At 38.8% G+C, this 16288-nt stretch overlaps 1 protein-coding gene and 1 long non-coding RNA gene across 3 annotated transcripts in view; one reads left to right on the top strand and one right to left on the bottom strand.

Moving 5' to 3' along the window:
- The window catches only part of LOC145431878 (uncharacterized), a 29320-nt gene extending 22090 nt beyond the window's left edge, over positions 1-7230 (top strand). Inside the window, exons 2-4 of the long non-coding RNA XR_013912184.1 lie at positions 5364-5537; positions 6213-6255; positions 6988-7230. This is a non-coding gene — a long non-coding RNA (uncharacterized LOC145431878). The remainder of the gene's footprint in view (positions 1-5363; positions 5538-6212; positions 6256-6987) is intronic.
- The window catches only part of fgf13a (fibroblast growth factor 13a), a 99104-nt gene extending 83955 nt beyond the window's left edge, over positions 1-15149 (bottom strand). The window contains exons 1-2 of one of the 2 annotated variants that reach the window (XM_026144999.2): positions 14601-15149; positions 14160-14322 (exon numbers count right to left, since the gene is read on the bottom strand). In XM_026144999.2, coding sequence (XP_026000784.1) covers positions 14160-14208 — 49 coding nt within the window. In that variant the 5' untranslated portion in view covers positions 14209-14322; positions 14601-15149. The remainder of the gene's footprint in view (positions 1-14159; positions 14323-14600) is intronic. The other variant, XM_026144991.2, reaches the window with a different exon arrangement.
- Positions 15150-16288: the final 1139 nt, after the last annotated feature.

Genomic DNA, 16288 nt, shown 5'->3' with positions numbered 1-16288 from the left:
GCTTTATTATTAAGGTAATGGCTAATTACTCAATAAGGGACTGGGACTCCCTTCCAACATTGCAGTTCATTGTAAAGGTTCAAAAGTCTTTATAAACATTACAGTTTATAAGCAAATAAATATGTGGAAAAAAATCATATAATTTCAGGAGATAAAGTTGCATTGGATTATGAAGGTAAGTTGTGTCATAGAGATTTTTAAGCTAAGTTTCTCTTACTGTGTATTTTGGGTACAGTATACACAACTCTGCAAAACAACATGGTTCTATTAAATTTAATGAAAAAACTGCTGAGCTAAGTTGCCTGTCACAGCGATTAGCATGCTGGATTGGACTCTGGCAGGGGTCAGGTCACTTGATGCAGCAGGGTTGGTGGTTATTACAGAGTAGGCAGCTTGATTAGCCTGCAGGGTAAGGACCAGATACTTCCAAGTATGTGTTTGTGCTTGTGTTTGTGTGTGTGTGTATGTGTGTGCGTGCATGCACGTGTGTAAATGTGGATTGTATGAGTAGGTGGGTACTATTGTTTTGCCAAGGCCAAGACAGGATGGCAACCCAGAGCCAAAGACAAGAAACCGGTAGAGCAACTCAACAACAAAACTGAGCAGCCATCTGTGCCTCTGAGCTTTGAAGCATAAATTGTTGAGAATCAACCCACCCACTCACACAAGCACAACCTATACACGTCTATACTATGTAAAATTACATAACATATTCATCAGAGAGAAACTGTGGATTTGTAGAGCATGTTGTGTGCATCATGCCTGAACATTTCACAATTTGTGAGGGAACGAAATCATAATGTAAGACCCATGAATGAACAAAAGAGTTAATGGATTCAGCTGAAAACCATTTTTACAGTTGCTTCTATAATTAAACATTTGCTTTGTCAATGCATTACAGCCCTGTACATCTGTAACAAAAACATACATGTTCATTAACAGAAAGTCCTTATATTTCATTCAACAATAACTGCCAACAGTTGTGGTTTTGTTTTGTTTTTAAGATTAAAAAAAGCAAGAAACAATAATAATGGCAATCATTTTTAGTGACCTGACAGACAAAAATATTACTTTTATATTATTTTTTGGTTTTCTAGTGTCTCACAGCTGAGAAGCCATGCAAGTGCTTTTTTTAATGGGTGTGATGATTTTAGCGAAAGTGTGAGGACTGCCTCCACACAGTGTTAACAACACATTCTGTTCCTCCTACCAAATAAGCCCACAGGGTTCAAGTACAGTCTCTGAACAGACACACCAACATACACAATGCATCAAATCAGAAGCATGGGAGACAATCAGATTTATTTATATCGTTCACAAGGCTCATCTCAGCACTTGATACCAAAAGACAGAATGAAATGTATAAATCACTTTTTTTAAGTGATTTGTTTGTTTTTATTGGTAGCATGATGTAATCCTGTGGAACTAGGATCATGTGTGAATCTACAAATGTTCTTGTTTCTCAATATTTCCATCCACGGTGGACCTCAAAAGTTTTACCAATTTTGCTTTCAGCGCTGACTTAATTTTTCGTGGCTTAGATTCATCCACAGATTCATCCATAGGTGCTGATGGAAACATTCCTCAGAAATTTTTGTCCATATTGACATGAAAACATGACACATTTGCTCTAAATTTGCACATTTGCACTCATGATGCAAATCTCCCATTCCATGACATCCCAGAGGTGTACCACTGGATTGAGATTTTGTAACTGTGGGGAGCCATTGGAGTACACTGATTTTAATGTCATGAAATTGTTACACTGTGGTCATAAAGGGACGGACATGGTCAGCAACAATACTCAGGTAGGCTGTCAAATTTAAACAGTGCTCAAACTGGTAATAAGGAATCCAAAGTGTACCAAGAAAATATTCTCCAAACCATTTTATCATCGCCGTGAGCATAACCCACTGATACAAGGCAGAACTACTTCAGATTCAATATGGTGCACGAAAAGGGATGCTCTTCTGCACACCTTGGTTGTAACAGATGGTTATTTGAGTTGCTGTTGACTTCCTACAGTCTTAAAGCAGTCTGTTCATTCTCCTCTGTCATCAACAAGCCATTTTTGCCTAGAGAACTTCCGTCACTGGATATTTTTGTCTTTTTTGCACCATCTTCTGTAATCCTTAGAAATGTTCGTGTGGAAAATTCCCAGTAGATGAACAGTTTCTGAAATTCTCAGAGTAGCCCATCTGGCACCAACAACCACGCCCATTAAGTCATTTAAAGTCACTTAAATCACCTTTATTCCCCATGTTGATGCTTTTTTTTTCCAGCAGGTTGTCTTTACCAGAAAAGCTCAGAGTTACTGCCATGCGATTTGCAGATTAGATATTTGTGTTAACAAATGGTTGAACAGTTGTGCCTAATAAAGTAACCGTGAGAGAGTATGTGAATGTTTTCATGTCCTCTGAATGCATTTTTTTTTTATCATCAGCAATTTTTATTTCATTTTAAACTTCAATAACAGAACTGAAAAAATAAATACATAAATAAATAATTTTAAAAAAATAAAAAAACAAAGGGAGATTATCCTATTCTTTCTTCGCACACCAATCCCCACACCACCACTCTCTCATTACTCCTCTGTCCATCAAGTTACAGAAAGCCAGCTTGTAAAGGGAGACCAAATACAATCATATTGATGCAATTTATCTAATAAACCATAATTCACTTTTTCGTAAGATGCCAACTCTCTGAATTCATTTTTGTCTTCTTTTTTTTTAGCGATGCTAGCACTAGAGCTGATATTTGAGTATTGATCATTTTAATCATTATTAGTATTAGAGTTCAAGGGGATTTCTTCCAATTTTTTATTTTGTCCAAATCTAGATTTCAACGTATAAAGAAATCTGTAAAATTGGAACCTGTGAAAGTCTCCAATTTTATACCTTATTTATCAGCTAATTTTGTGTAACACATAGATGGAAGATAATGTTTTCTTTTAAAATGCACATATAGTGAACAAAGCAAAGATTTATTTAGCAAAAGTATCAATAGATGTAAAATTCCTCTTCAGAAAAAGTAAGCACATCCTCAGCTTTTGAAGCCAGTTCAGCCTCATCTACCAGGAAATGGTCCTTTTGAAAGGGTTTGCTACTCTTCCTTCCAAAATGTTTTCAGTTCAGTTTAAGATGTTTGAGCTTTTGCTTGCATGTGCTGCTCTCTTTCAAATATCCTACAGTTCAGCAGAATTCAGATCTTTGACTACCCATTCCATAACTCTTCATTTCTTCTTCTTGAGCCATCCCTGGGTGGATTTGCTAGTGGTGCTTAGGATCAAAGGTATACTTACAGTTTAAGCACTTTTTTGATATGATGTGAAATTCACAGTTAAATCACGTAATGTTCCCCAGTCGCCAAGTCAGCAAAGCAACTCCAAATACTACCATTTCAAAGCAACTATGTCACTGATTCATCTGTCCAGAGCACATTCTTATTGTAAATAATCTTTCCTGTTTGTAAAACCTCTTTACAATTAAAGATGTATCCAATTTGACACCATCAGTTGTGACAACTGCCTACAGATGAGAAGACATTTTTGAGTTATGGCAGACTTTTTTCATCAAAATGTATGTTCTTGTATTTATACAAGTTGGCAGTCGTGTGAAACACTAATAATCTCGCGAGCATCCACAACCAGTTTTTTCCCTGAAGTTCTCGTGGAGCAGCTTAGGTCTTGGTAGATGACATCACACACTTTAACAGCACAAAAAACACCTGATGACATGGAGTTAAATAAGTCTCCCTAATCATTAGCACCTACTCTGAATCCTGTGACACTAACATTTCTATATTTGAATAATATAGACTAAAGAATGATGTAGACTACTCTTACTTTTCCATGAAATACATCAGCTTTTTCTCTCATTGAAATTCTAATTGATTCTGTGTCACATTTTCAGGTAATTTTTTTTAAATGTTTACTTGCTCAAATGTGTCCGAAAAGCCAACAGTCTTCTACACAGGCTGTATATCGATCTGTATGTGCATAGTATAATACACAGAATACTATCACAATACAAACATGAAAGAAAATCACATTAAATCTACATCATAAACTGACGCCAGATGCTGTCAATTCTGATTTACAGAGTATAGCCGAACAGAGAAAGCCCTGCAAAATCCTAAGATAACTCTGGCAGACCAGACATAAAAAGCATTAACACACACACACACACTTGTACCATGTGAAAACAAGAGCTATTTCTGACTCTGCTGTTTGGGGATTTCAGTTTATTTCCTGCTCTGTCAAACATGTTCTAAATGTTGGTGCGAGAGTCACGTCTTTGTTCTATAAGACCAGGGGAAACAAGTGACCACTTGATTACACAGCACAGCAAACACATGACATAAAGGTCAGGAACACAAAGGAGTGGGTACACAACTGCAGAGCATTGTGCAGGACGCATTGGTGTTCTCATCGGCTCTTCTGAAACTATACACATCTATTACTGATTAGAAATATAAAATTAAATAAAACTGGAATCAGCTTTATTTTAGGTGACATTGCTACTATAAGATATTGCGCAAGGTCCCCCAGTAACCAAAGGAACTGAAGCAATTTAACATTGTCTTTGTCCTAATTTTCCACTGTAACCTTTAAGCAAAGCTGAAATATTTTGGCATTATTGCACGTAACCTTTTCATCTCGCCTACAGCACTGTTCATCTTCTTTATGCTGGCCAGTTCTCCTGTTATGTATTACTGTTAGATCACTGACTGCCATCTCTCTCTCTCTCTCTCTCTCTCTCTCTCCCGCTGTCTCTCTCTCTTAACTCTCCATCTCTTTTGTCTTTCTCTATCTCAGTGCTGCAGTGTAGGCAGAGACTTGTCTCCTCTAATTACATTGAAAACGATGTGATCATTCAGTACAGAGAATCTCTAATGACATCTGGCAAAACAAAGAAAAAAGTTTTAAGGCAGGAAACTGAATCACACTGCCGCCTGGCTAAATGTCCATTGACTATGAGGTTAACGGTGGGGAAACTGTAGCACCACGGTGTTTGCTTTCAAGCAGTTTTAACCGTTTCCACATTATCAAGTATCCAATCCTAACGCAGCTTGTACAAAAGTTTCTGGTAGGGTAGTACTTAAAGTGCTATGGTTTGTGTCAGGAATGCCTGGAAAAGACTGTGTTAAGACTGGCCCTCGTGTTTCCAGTGAGACTTCGTGTTACTCTTACAGAATGGATCTCGTTCCCCTTGCTTTCAAACCTCCATCCACCCTTTTCTGTGCTGAAGGTCAATCACAACAATTATAAGGGTTGATATGATGACTAGCATCTCTGACATTCCTCTGTTGATCAGTGCTATTTCACATCATCTCTGTTTTGTTTTGTTTCTTTCTCTGATTAGTAGCTGAGCTGTCCAGTAACATCCCAGGGACATGCGGCCTATGCCTTTAATAAACCCTGAAGAAGATTTCAACTGAACTGAGAAGATGAAAACTATTTTGCATTTGTCTGTCAATGCCAGACTAACTTCAGGGCAGTTTATCAGAAGATGTTCTGGCTGTGGCTTTTTTTTCTGGTAAGTACTGGAAAAAATGTGATTCACAATTAAGAGTAAAAGTTGCCCATTAAACTGTAAAGTTTTCCTTCTTATGTTATATGATTTTATCGGGCTATTAGCGTGATGATGATTTCATGCGGAGAGGGCATTCTACCACTCTGGTTGGTCAGTGTTGTGCTAGTTTTAACTGGTTTTCACTATATAATCCTGGGCAACATAATCTATGAAGAGCTCGGGAGCTAAACCTTACATATACTTTTGAATTGTTAGAAGCACTAATAAAATGTTATTCAAATTACAAATTTATTAAAAAAAAAACAATAGGGGGCACTAATTTACTGTTGCCTTTCCCTTTTCATTTTATAATGAGCTGTGTATCAGCATGCATTTTTCTTTGTCTGGGTCACAGCATGCACATTTGCAGCGCTGCGTTCAGTGCATGTAAGCAAGCCACCTCGATATCCTCCACCCATGACTGACGACTTCCATGCTTATTGGGGCTTTGTTGCCGTGGCAGCGTCTCATTATGTAAATGATGTCTCCCTGATGAAAAGGAGGCAGGCGCAGCCGTGATGTTCACTGCTCCAGACTGTGTAAAATTGGCTTCAGGGACCAGTGAAGGAGCATTGCTATATTTAGCAGTCATCTTAACAATGTCTTTCTTCTTTCTTCTTTCTCACATCTTTGAAACAGAAGGCCCACTCACATTTAACACTTGTGTCATCTTTTTCACACAGTGAGTACTAAAATATTACTCCAAATGCACATAAAGGCACATTACCAACATTTCAGTGGCTGTGGCATTTACGTCTTCAAGGCTTAATATGTTGTATTTCTAAATTCTTGAAAGTTCTTTCTGTTGAATAGTTTCCTAAGAATGTATTATCCTTCCTTTCTCTGCCATATATCATCACTGTCATGACCCAAGCTCAAAGGGTTTTATTCCAGCCCAATAAAAATGATCCTTTTAATGTTATAGCCAGTTTTTAAAATAGACAAAATATGTGCTGCTATTGAATTAGATGCCAGAAACATATTTTAATAAAGTAGGGTTAGGGATACCAAAAGCTTGGACAAGCTTTCAGCATCAAAGTCTGACTCTTTGAGAAAAAATTTTTTTAAGGAAACTGTGTAAATGAATAAATAATTCTTGCTGTAGAATGAAATTGCAAAGGATTTGGAAATTTCATCATCTAGGCGCCATAATATGATTTAAAGATTTCAGAGAAATCTCTGTGTGCAAGGGATCAGGCAGAAAATCAAATACTGAACGCTTGTGATCTTCGGGCCCTTACATGGCACCACATTAAAAACAGATGCTATCTTATAGTAGAAAATACTGTATAAGCTCATGAACACTTTAGATCATACTTCATAAAAAATGCTTTTGTCTTTCCCAATCTAACAATATATTGGATCAGTTAAGTATTACCCTTGTGCTTCCAACACTGATATGTTTTTCTCATAGACATCCAGTGAACTGCTAAGGTAGATCACTGATGCAAGCTGAAGTGTGGCCCTGCCTGTAACTTGCGTGTGAAACAGCTGCAGGACTGGAGGAGAGCAAGAAGCTGGTAATCCTTTAAACTATTCTCTGCACGTTTTGCAGAGGAGATGGTGGTCTGCTGCTTTGGAGTCTTCCGGTTGAATTCACTCTACAGAGACTACAGCCTTGTCCGGCATTAAGAGACTGTCAATCACTAATCTGCATTCTGTTCAAACCTGAGGCAATCATTTGCCCTTACCATAAGCACTGCTGGCCAGTTAGATGCTGTTTCCCAGACCTGCTCAGCCTGTAGATCCTGTTTATTACCACTGGTTCATCCTTATCTTGTCCCTTTCCTACCTCGGCTTAATCCCCTTTATAATTATCATCAACTTTAATTAGTTAATGTGCAGAGCAACTATTAATCCTGAGCATCATTTCAAATACAGAAACCAAGGCCATGAAACCTTTGAACGTGACATGATGTTAAAGCATTAACAGAAACATTTCAGTGCTGTCACTCTGAGCCGAAAATGTCCCCTTTTGAATCTTTATTTCACAATAACTTTATGTGACACTGTTCCCGTCCCACTAGGCTCCATGGATGACAGGACACATGGTTTCTATGGTAACCTTGGGATGCTGTAATTGCTTCTGTGACCTCTTTCTGCCCTCAAAACATCCAATAGCTCCTCATTCATTGTCTGTTGTAGTAAGTACAGTATTTACAGTTAAAAATATGTTGCTAAAATGTGCTTAATGTAATTAACAATGTCTATACTTAGAAGCACAAATTGCTCAGCAATAAAAGATCCACTTGGTTCCATATGTTTGGGGATAATTGGAAAGAACATCTGTGGTAAAGCTTCTGCAGAACTGCACGTGTTGCATACCCTCCACAAACTGTATGTGAGCCCAAGGTGGCGTGAAGGCTTTCCACACAAATGAGTCACTCCTGCCACATGCTCAGTTGAACAGATGAACGCTTTCCTTCATCTCAGTCGGGCTAACAGCACTAGATCTGCGCTGAGTCAATTAACAATCAGAGCTGGATTTTCTCACACCTGGCAACAGTATTATATGAGAAGGACATAATTCTGTTTACCATTTGTCATCTCTAGATGATGAGCATAAAAAAGAAACTAAGCAATGCCATTTAAACATGCTTTCATTATAACAGCAGCGGAAAGGAGACCAGAAAATGATTCAATTTTCTGCTGATTTTATCTTTGTTAAATTTAGCAGATAATAGACCACTGGGAAAAATGTTCTTCTTCCCTCATTAAATCCCTGAGCTAACATGAAGGTGGCTAACCTCAACTTGGCTTACTGACATGAGCAGCTATAGGAAAGTGTAAGTAGGTCCAATAATCTGAAGCTCACACTTGCATAAAAGTGGTTTATCTCGTACTTTTTAAGTAAGCAAAACACAGCAATCCCAATCTGAAATATTTCTGTTCTTTCCTTATTGAGAGAGATTTTTATTTTGTTATCAGCCAGTTTGACACACACAACCACAATTATGGGGGATTATCTTTAGATGGGATTAACTGCTGTAGCACGGAGTGCATTTCTGAAAGTTAAACTGCAGTAATCTAAAATCCACAGGTAGTGAATAATCCCAAACCTACTGTCAGACTTTTAGTACACACAGTCATTTTTGATGAAATGATTCAAGTGAAGTAATAAGATTACTATCATGAACCATGTTAGCATTAGCAGGCCATAGTCAGATCTGAAGAGGACTTTGGAAAAGAACATGTTGTTGTTGTGTTAAAACGCACTCGTTTTGTGCAGAAGTCAAAAATACGAAATGGCAAAAAACATTAATTTTGATATTTTATCTGTTCGCGTTCTGTGACAAGGAAGTCAGTAACTTCTTTTTGTGTATTCCATTTAATTTCCATCTACTGTGCTGGTATAATGGCACTACCTTAATAACTGGAATAAAAACTACCTTGAACATCATAAGAACCCTTTAGATCCCGGATCCTCATACAAATTCTTACTCATCCCAGTTCCTGTGCCAATTCATGCACACCCCATGTACTGTATATTGAGCCTTATTTTTCATCCCATATATTTACATGAGTTGGTTGTTAGCAAACTGTCAGAATTTTCAGCTCTGGACACATACTTACTCCTGAACCTAATTTGGGGGGATAATGTTAATTACAAGACCATGTTGAGTAACTTTTATTGGAAGAATTGGAAGTTAATACAATGAACATAATATTCAAAAAAATGTTATTATCATTGTTAAAAAAAACAAACATGGCCTATTATTTTTGAGATTAGATTAACAGATAATCGCATGCTTGCTAAACAGCTGTGATATTCAGCAAAGAGCATTCATGGCCTTTTTTAAGTAATAAGGATTAAATGTCTTTAGCCCCTCTTAGTCACAATATTTATGGAGGAAGCCAAATGACATGTGTAAATTAACAACCAGGTATTTCAAAGTATAAAACTGCAAAGATTAGTTGAAAAATGAAAAGTGCAGTATAAACTATAGGGGCACTTTAAAACCTTTCTATCGGCCATATGCTTCTACAGTCTGAAAATACTCATGTGATCTTTTCTGAAATGGCAAGAGGTTCACAGGAAGAGCCAGGCAGAGCAGGAAGCAGCGTAATTGTCATTTGGGACCTTTTTTCACTCATCGTTTAAGCACAAAAAACTATTTCAGGTACTATGTTCCAACCCCGTGAGCTTATTACATGAGCTTATTTACATGAGTTTATTCACACGGCTGGTAGTGGTCACTTAACTTTAAAATTTAGTACTAGGTCAGCTTACACAGCTTACACAAACAACCTGCGGGTTTGTTTTCTGAGGGAGGCCAGCCTCTCACAAAAGCCTCACCTCAGAAGACACGCAGCTCTGTGGATTACCAGCAGCAGGCAGACTAATGCACCCGCAGTGAAGCATTTAGAGATTTTAGGGGCAGAACATTTCTGGCAGCAATGACGTAAAACATAGCATAGTTTCCATTTCAAAGTTGAGAAATTAATAAGATTAAAATGTCTTCATCCTAAACACATACGTTCAGATGTATTTCACTGCTAAATGATCAATACATAACCATTTCCAACAATGCAGCTGTCATGCTGAACCAAAACACACCTTTCATGTGAAAGAAAAAAACATCCTAGGAACTCTAATGAATCAAGCACCAGAAACCAGTCACAGGGGACCCTGAGTCAGAAACCCAAGCTTAGGAACTGAAGAGACAGGCCTTCAACATTCTCAAACACCGATCAGCACACAATTCAGCAATGGAAAGTGGCAGATCACTGATGGCACTCGGAGATCTGAGTGGCATTAGACTCCGCTCAGGAGGTGAGCCAGTTTCCTTGAGGTCGTGTAGCCGGATCTGCGTCAGTACAAGTAAAGCATCTGACAGTGCAGAACCACGCACTTTCACACATTAACACTTGTCACTAACTTCAAAGTTGGGACAAAGTTGGGACAGAGTATGGTACAGACTTGTAGTGTAATGAAGAACATAACCTGTTTGGATTGACATAGAAAAGAAAAGACAATCTATAATCTGTTCATTCATGTTACCAGATCCTGACATACTCTGACAAGATTAGAATATCCAAACACTTCAATATCAAGGGAATGTTAAGCTACTTAAACTTCACAATTTTGGTAGGACAGTCACTAAAAAGGACATAAACTGGGGGAAAAGATTCATTTTGTGTTGATACAGTATGCTGAATAAATATTATGAATCTGAGCCAGACAAATGTGAGAAAATCCTGTGAGTTTACAATGTTGAAACTTTGTTTGGAGTCATTTTTCACCCTGGCGTGACTTTTGTTCGACCCCTGCATGTCAAACTATTAACTACAAGTTGATCTCACAAATGCCAATCCTGTCACTGCATGCTGTGTCTTATTTTTGTTAAAACATCCCGAGAGAGTTCACAACAGTACGGGTGCTGAAGGCATTTAATAGAGTCTTAATGATTAAAGTAGTGGATCCTCCCTTCACCACATATTGTTCAAAGGAGATTCTTGAAGAGCCTCATTAGATTAAAAGAAGTTAATGACACTGTAGACAGTATTTGGTTTTGCTGATGAGACCAGAGCAGGTGTCAGTGTTGTGGAGGATAGAGTTGCCTGCACTGTGATTAATGAAGCAGCTCCAAACTGTTCTCTGCATATCTATTGATTCATTTCTGTGGCTGGCGCTGAGCTGAATTAATCTCCCTGCAAATATGCAAGACTTATGTCTTCTTCTGCACTTTGTCCTGCAGTCTGAGGCAGACATGAATCGACTGGATGACACTCATAGCCAAAGAGGGGGTTTATCAATGCACTGCGCTAGGATCAAGTCTGAGGAAAGTAACAGAAGCACAAAGTTGTTAGTTTTTTTTCAGAAATATGGAATCTTTAACTGATTATAATGATAAATTAGCAAAATGATGATAAAAAGCAATCAGAGAAATGTACGTTAAATTGGACCATAAAGTAAAACACATACGGTGCAAATGTTTGTATAACCAATGGAGAGTTAATCATCTCAACAGTTAATGCATATGCACGAGAGTTATCTGAGAGAGGCTTCAAGCCCTGGAAAGTTATAAAGCCGAGCGAGTGTATACGTCATGCTTTGACACATCACTTTGTCCGCACAACTAAGCTTCAGAAGGACAAGGGGAAACTAACACAACGTGATTCACTGGTGTTGATACTGGTACTCTACACAGAGCCATGTTTCTCTCTTTCAGTCTATGCATGTTTTCTGTTTTCACATGCTTTGCTAACAAAATAAATCCCTGAGGGAGTCGGAGAGAGAAAACAGTGCCCTGTCACAAAACTGAGTCACCAAGAAAACACCCTGTAACAAAAAGTGACTTTCTTACTGAGTGACAGCTTGAATAGCATGTCTTTGTGGTATGACTACTACTAGGACCCCCACAGAGAACATTACTTGTACTTTTCAGGATTTAAATCTGTCTGTAGATGCAAAAACGAGATGCTCATGCTCGACCCCTCTTTTTTTTTTTTTTCTAACCAAATAATGTTTTTGTAAAGATGTAAGCATTCAGAAAACTACAACTGCAAAAGACATACTACTAAAATAAAATTAAAATATGCCATCATAGGTAATTTAAGCAGCTTGGCAAGAGAGATTCTTTTTTCAAATTAAGAAAAAAGGGGGTATCACTCTGTTAAAAAAAAGCAGGGCAGTGAGAAGCTTCTGCAGTCCAACAGCTTGCAGGGTGAAAAAGGAGCTGTGGAGATGGCAGGTGGTTCCGGCTTTAATGGACTGTTTCCCTGAAATAATTTGTGGGACAGGTGGTTGCCAACATTGGCAGGGTCGGTGGTGATTTTCCCCATGCGGTTCTCGGCTCTTGTGCAATTCAAGTCTCTGATGGAGGGCAGCTGGTACCAAATGACCCTCTCAGCAATTCACAGTCTACTGTCCTCCCCCGAGCCCCTTCTATTTTTTTCCTCTCACATGAAAGCACGTCAGCTACACCACATTTGTGTGTTTTTCTGTAAATTTATAAAAGGAGACAAGCCTTAGTGAACACTCATAGTTAAGTTGAAGATGTTTTGCTGTCATCTGATAGTTTTGGCAATAGCGCTTCCAGAGAGCGTGCCATTGATTTCCAGTGGGAGACAAGAACAAAAGCTCCCGTGGAGGTTAATCTTGAAATCAATTAAAGCATGTTTTACTCACTGCACATTCAGCAAAAAAACTGATAAGCTTCCCTTACTGGTGTTTTATTTTAGATGCAGAAGTTAGTTGTCAAGCATCTTATACTATAAACATTAAAAAGACATACTATAGACATACTAGACATAATATGGATCTAAAGGTTATATAATATCAAAAGAATATCTATTTTTCCATTATATGTTTTGTTAAATGCATCAACAAATTAACCACGGAGGTTGAGAAGTAGAGTGGTTTAACAACAAATGCACCATGACACCAAATCTTTCCTTCTGTGCCCTCATCCAGGAAAGCAGCTTTGGATGAGGTATGCTCAATAGCTCACTAGGCAGTAATACTTTATTAATGCCTATTAATAAAGATTAAATGTTAATAAAAACTGTAATATTCTGTAGTACCCTGATTAGGATGCATCTGTACCATATATAGTAACACCAAAAGTCAGGTAGCAGTGTTGCCAAAATAAGCCAATAAGTTCATTGATTTGTTGTAAGCACTTCAAGCGGAGTCAGAACACGATAGTAGGAAGATTCAATTGCATTTCTATACTGTAAGTAAACAGGAAGACTGTTATGGGCACGCTGCCACGGTGTGAGTGTTGGGTATTTTATTCTGTCACTAAACCTGGGAAACAGCCGTTTTTACTGGTTGCAATTAAGAGTTATTTTTTAAGTTATTTTATTTTAATACCCAGATATTTACTGACGCGAAAAGTCCTGTCCTCTCTGGTGTGTGGTTTTTTTTTAAATCTTTTAATAGAAAACTGAGCACGAGGACAAAGACGCAGTAACGTGTGTGACGGTGCGTAAGCTGTCCCGCACATCAGGACGGAACGGTTGCGATTAGTCCCTCTAGGTTTCTTTGGCAACCTGTCTCCATTCTGTCTCCATGGCAATGCCAAGGCAGTTTACTTCCTTTTTTCTCAGGGATACGGAGCCTCTTTGTTACGCCACAGGTCATAAACTCGAGCTACGAGACCGAGAGGGCTCCGCGCGTCGTGGCAGTGCAGATGTGACGAGAGTGTGCGGCTCAGTGTACGAGCGAGAAACACAAAGGGACCTTTCAACAGGATGCCAGTGACACAATAGGATGCCACCACCATCGCTACACTGGTTATACTGGTTAGCTTATTAACATCCTGTAACACACACCCTGTAACATATTGCCTTTGCTAAATCATCTGCGTTTCTGACGATCACCAAGTCAAGGCAAGAAACGCATGTGATCTCAAACTCAAAACATCGTGCAGCGTATAGGCCTGCAATAGCATATCTCAAAGAGCAATATCCACATGCATCGTGCTGGGAATGGTGAACCATCCAGTGGTTGGTATTGTTTTCAGTCAAACCTCAAAGGGTGATTTGAGCACCATGCAGGGAATGAATGAGCGCATGGTCGCGTTTAAACCTGTGATTTGGGGATAAAGCAAGCTGTGCAAGCCAAGGCTCTTCTCTTACCCTTGGAAGCATCCTTGTCTTCTTTAGGCTTCGCCACTTTTCCGCTCATAGATCCCAGTTTGGATGTGTAATTCCCGAATTAGATAAGAATCGAAATCCCCTTAATTGCTGACAGTCCTCAATGAAATCCTGACCGGAGATTCCAAGTGATGAGATAAGGCTTCTGTAAAGAGAAATATTCATCAAAATTGCATTTTCTCTCATAACACAACAGCTGCGTTTGGTGTTACAGCAGGGCCAAAGAACGTAACAATGGAGCTTCTCGTGCTGCAAGGTGTTTCTCAATTGGGTATCAATGAAAACATTCAACTATTGATAGACACACTCACACGCCACACGACAAAGACCTCATGTAGTTTCAATAAACACAAAGAAGCAGCCTATACGCATGCCTATCTTCGTATAGCCTTTCCAGTGATTTAACACCGCGCTTTAACCTACCTTATCTCCTCCACGTTTTCTGCTACATCAATGCACATTGATGAAAGGAAACGTCCCCACTATGAATCCCGTTATGTTGCATACGAAAAATCACGACCTACTCTATTGTGACAAGGGAGACGAGCAAAAAGCTGCGAAATGGAGCGCACTTTTGCTCCCCACAGGTCTTCAGTCAAGAAAAATTCAAGTGAATAATACACTGAGCTGTAGTGTCTAACAAACCCCGAGAGTAATCCCATCCAGTGTGGCTTTTGGCGACCAGGTTTTCTTGTCTGAGGCTTTCACGGTCGAGCTCTGCTCCTCTAAACACTCGGCAGATAGAATCAACAGGATACACAACGTGAGAGCGCTCTACCAGTTACAGCGCCCGTTCACACAGTGGACAATTGTTTTTTGACCCGCGTATGACGGCTGTGGTGAAAACGAGCTGCTCGAGCCATGAATGCAGTCAGCATGTGAGCTGTGGTGTCGATGCGGAGAAGAATTAAAGCAGGAGGTTGTGCTGCATGGCGCGCACCATCTTGCTGTTGCTCTCATTCAGTTGCCTTTGCAGAGCTATGCGTTATCCCATTCACATCCGAGATGCGCATTTTCTAAATATATATTCGGAGGTCTTTCCTTTGACTTGATTAAATATGCATTTGGAAGTCAGTAAGTGGCTGGAGGATAACACATAAAAATAAAAACCGCAGTAAATTCTTGTTATGCTTTCTTACATACCTGCAGCTTTATCATTTTACAGTTTACATAACCTCATTAGTTAATAAGATATTTGTTCCATATGACTAATACGATGGTGTTATGTAAAACAAGCTCCGATGGATCGGACTCTTAACTGAGAACATAACCCACCTAGTTAAGACTGGATAGTGGAACGTATCAGTTTGTTTTAGTTTCATGAACACTTCTCAGGTCCTTGAAAGTTTTTCAGGTCCTTGAAAGGACACATCCAGTTCTACAGCAGTGTTTTGAGAGTGCCAACCACATTAAGTCCTTTCCCCCTTCTGGCACCAGATGAGCATTTTTTTTCCAGATGCCACCTCACATTCCTGTTACATAATCACAAGGTGAAGTTTATCACATAGGTGTCTTTTACACCGGAGAAGCTAATGTCGCAGTCCCACCACTGTTTTGAAATGCGTTTTGTCCCCATACCGCACAGATTTTTACAGGTGTAATTGGTTCAGATAAATAAAGATGAATTGTTTGAGGAATGCTTGCAAGTTTACACATTTAAAAAACATGCAATACAGTTTCAATGTAGATAAACAAATAGTATACTGAGTAACTCGTTTGAGTGTGACGTGATTCACTGTGGGTCATGATAAATCGATTGTGGGAGTGAGGAATACCTCAATTTCAGTGCACTCACTGTAAAATGCATGCAATAAAGAGTTAACTATAATTATCTTTTTGTAAGTGTTCAGAGACTATCAGACTAATGAATAAAGCCATTTATTAATATTACTGCAACATATTACTGCAGTAATATGTTATATAAGTGTCCTTACCTTGTGAAACTTGTAAAGATGAAGCCTAAAAGCTTCACTTGAAGTCACGTTAAACTGTTCAGTTTCAACTGAGCCATATCAACAGCAAAACATATTGATTTCCATTTTTAAGGACACTATAATCTTTTTAATTAGGGGTGCTATTTTTTAGATTCTGTTCAAAAGTCTTTCAATCCA

This window comes from Astatotilapia calliptera, chromosome 2, assembly GCF_964374335.1.
Source record: "Astatotilapia calliptera chromosome 2, fAstCal68.1, whole genome shotgun sequence".
NCBI lineage: Eukaryota > Metazoa > Chordata > Actinopteri > Cichliformes > Cichlidae > Astatotilapia > Astatotilapia calliptera.
The sequence above is the reverse complement of the archived record's forward strand: the minus strand, read 5'-3'. Positions and strand labels throughout refer to the sequence as shown.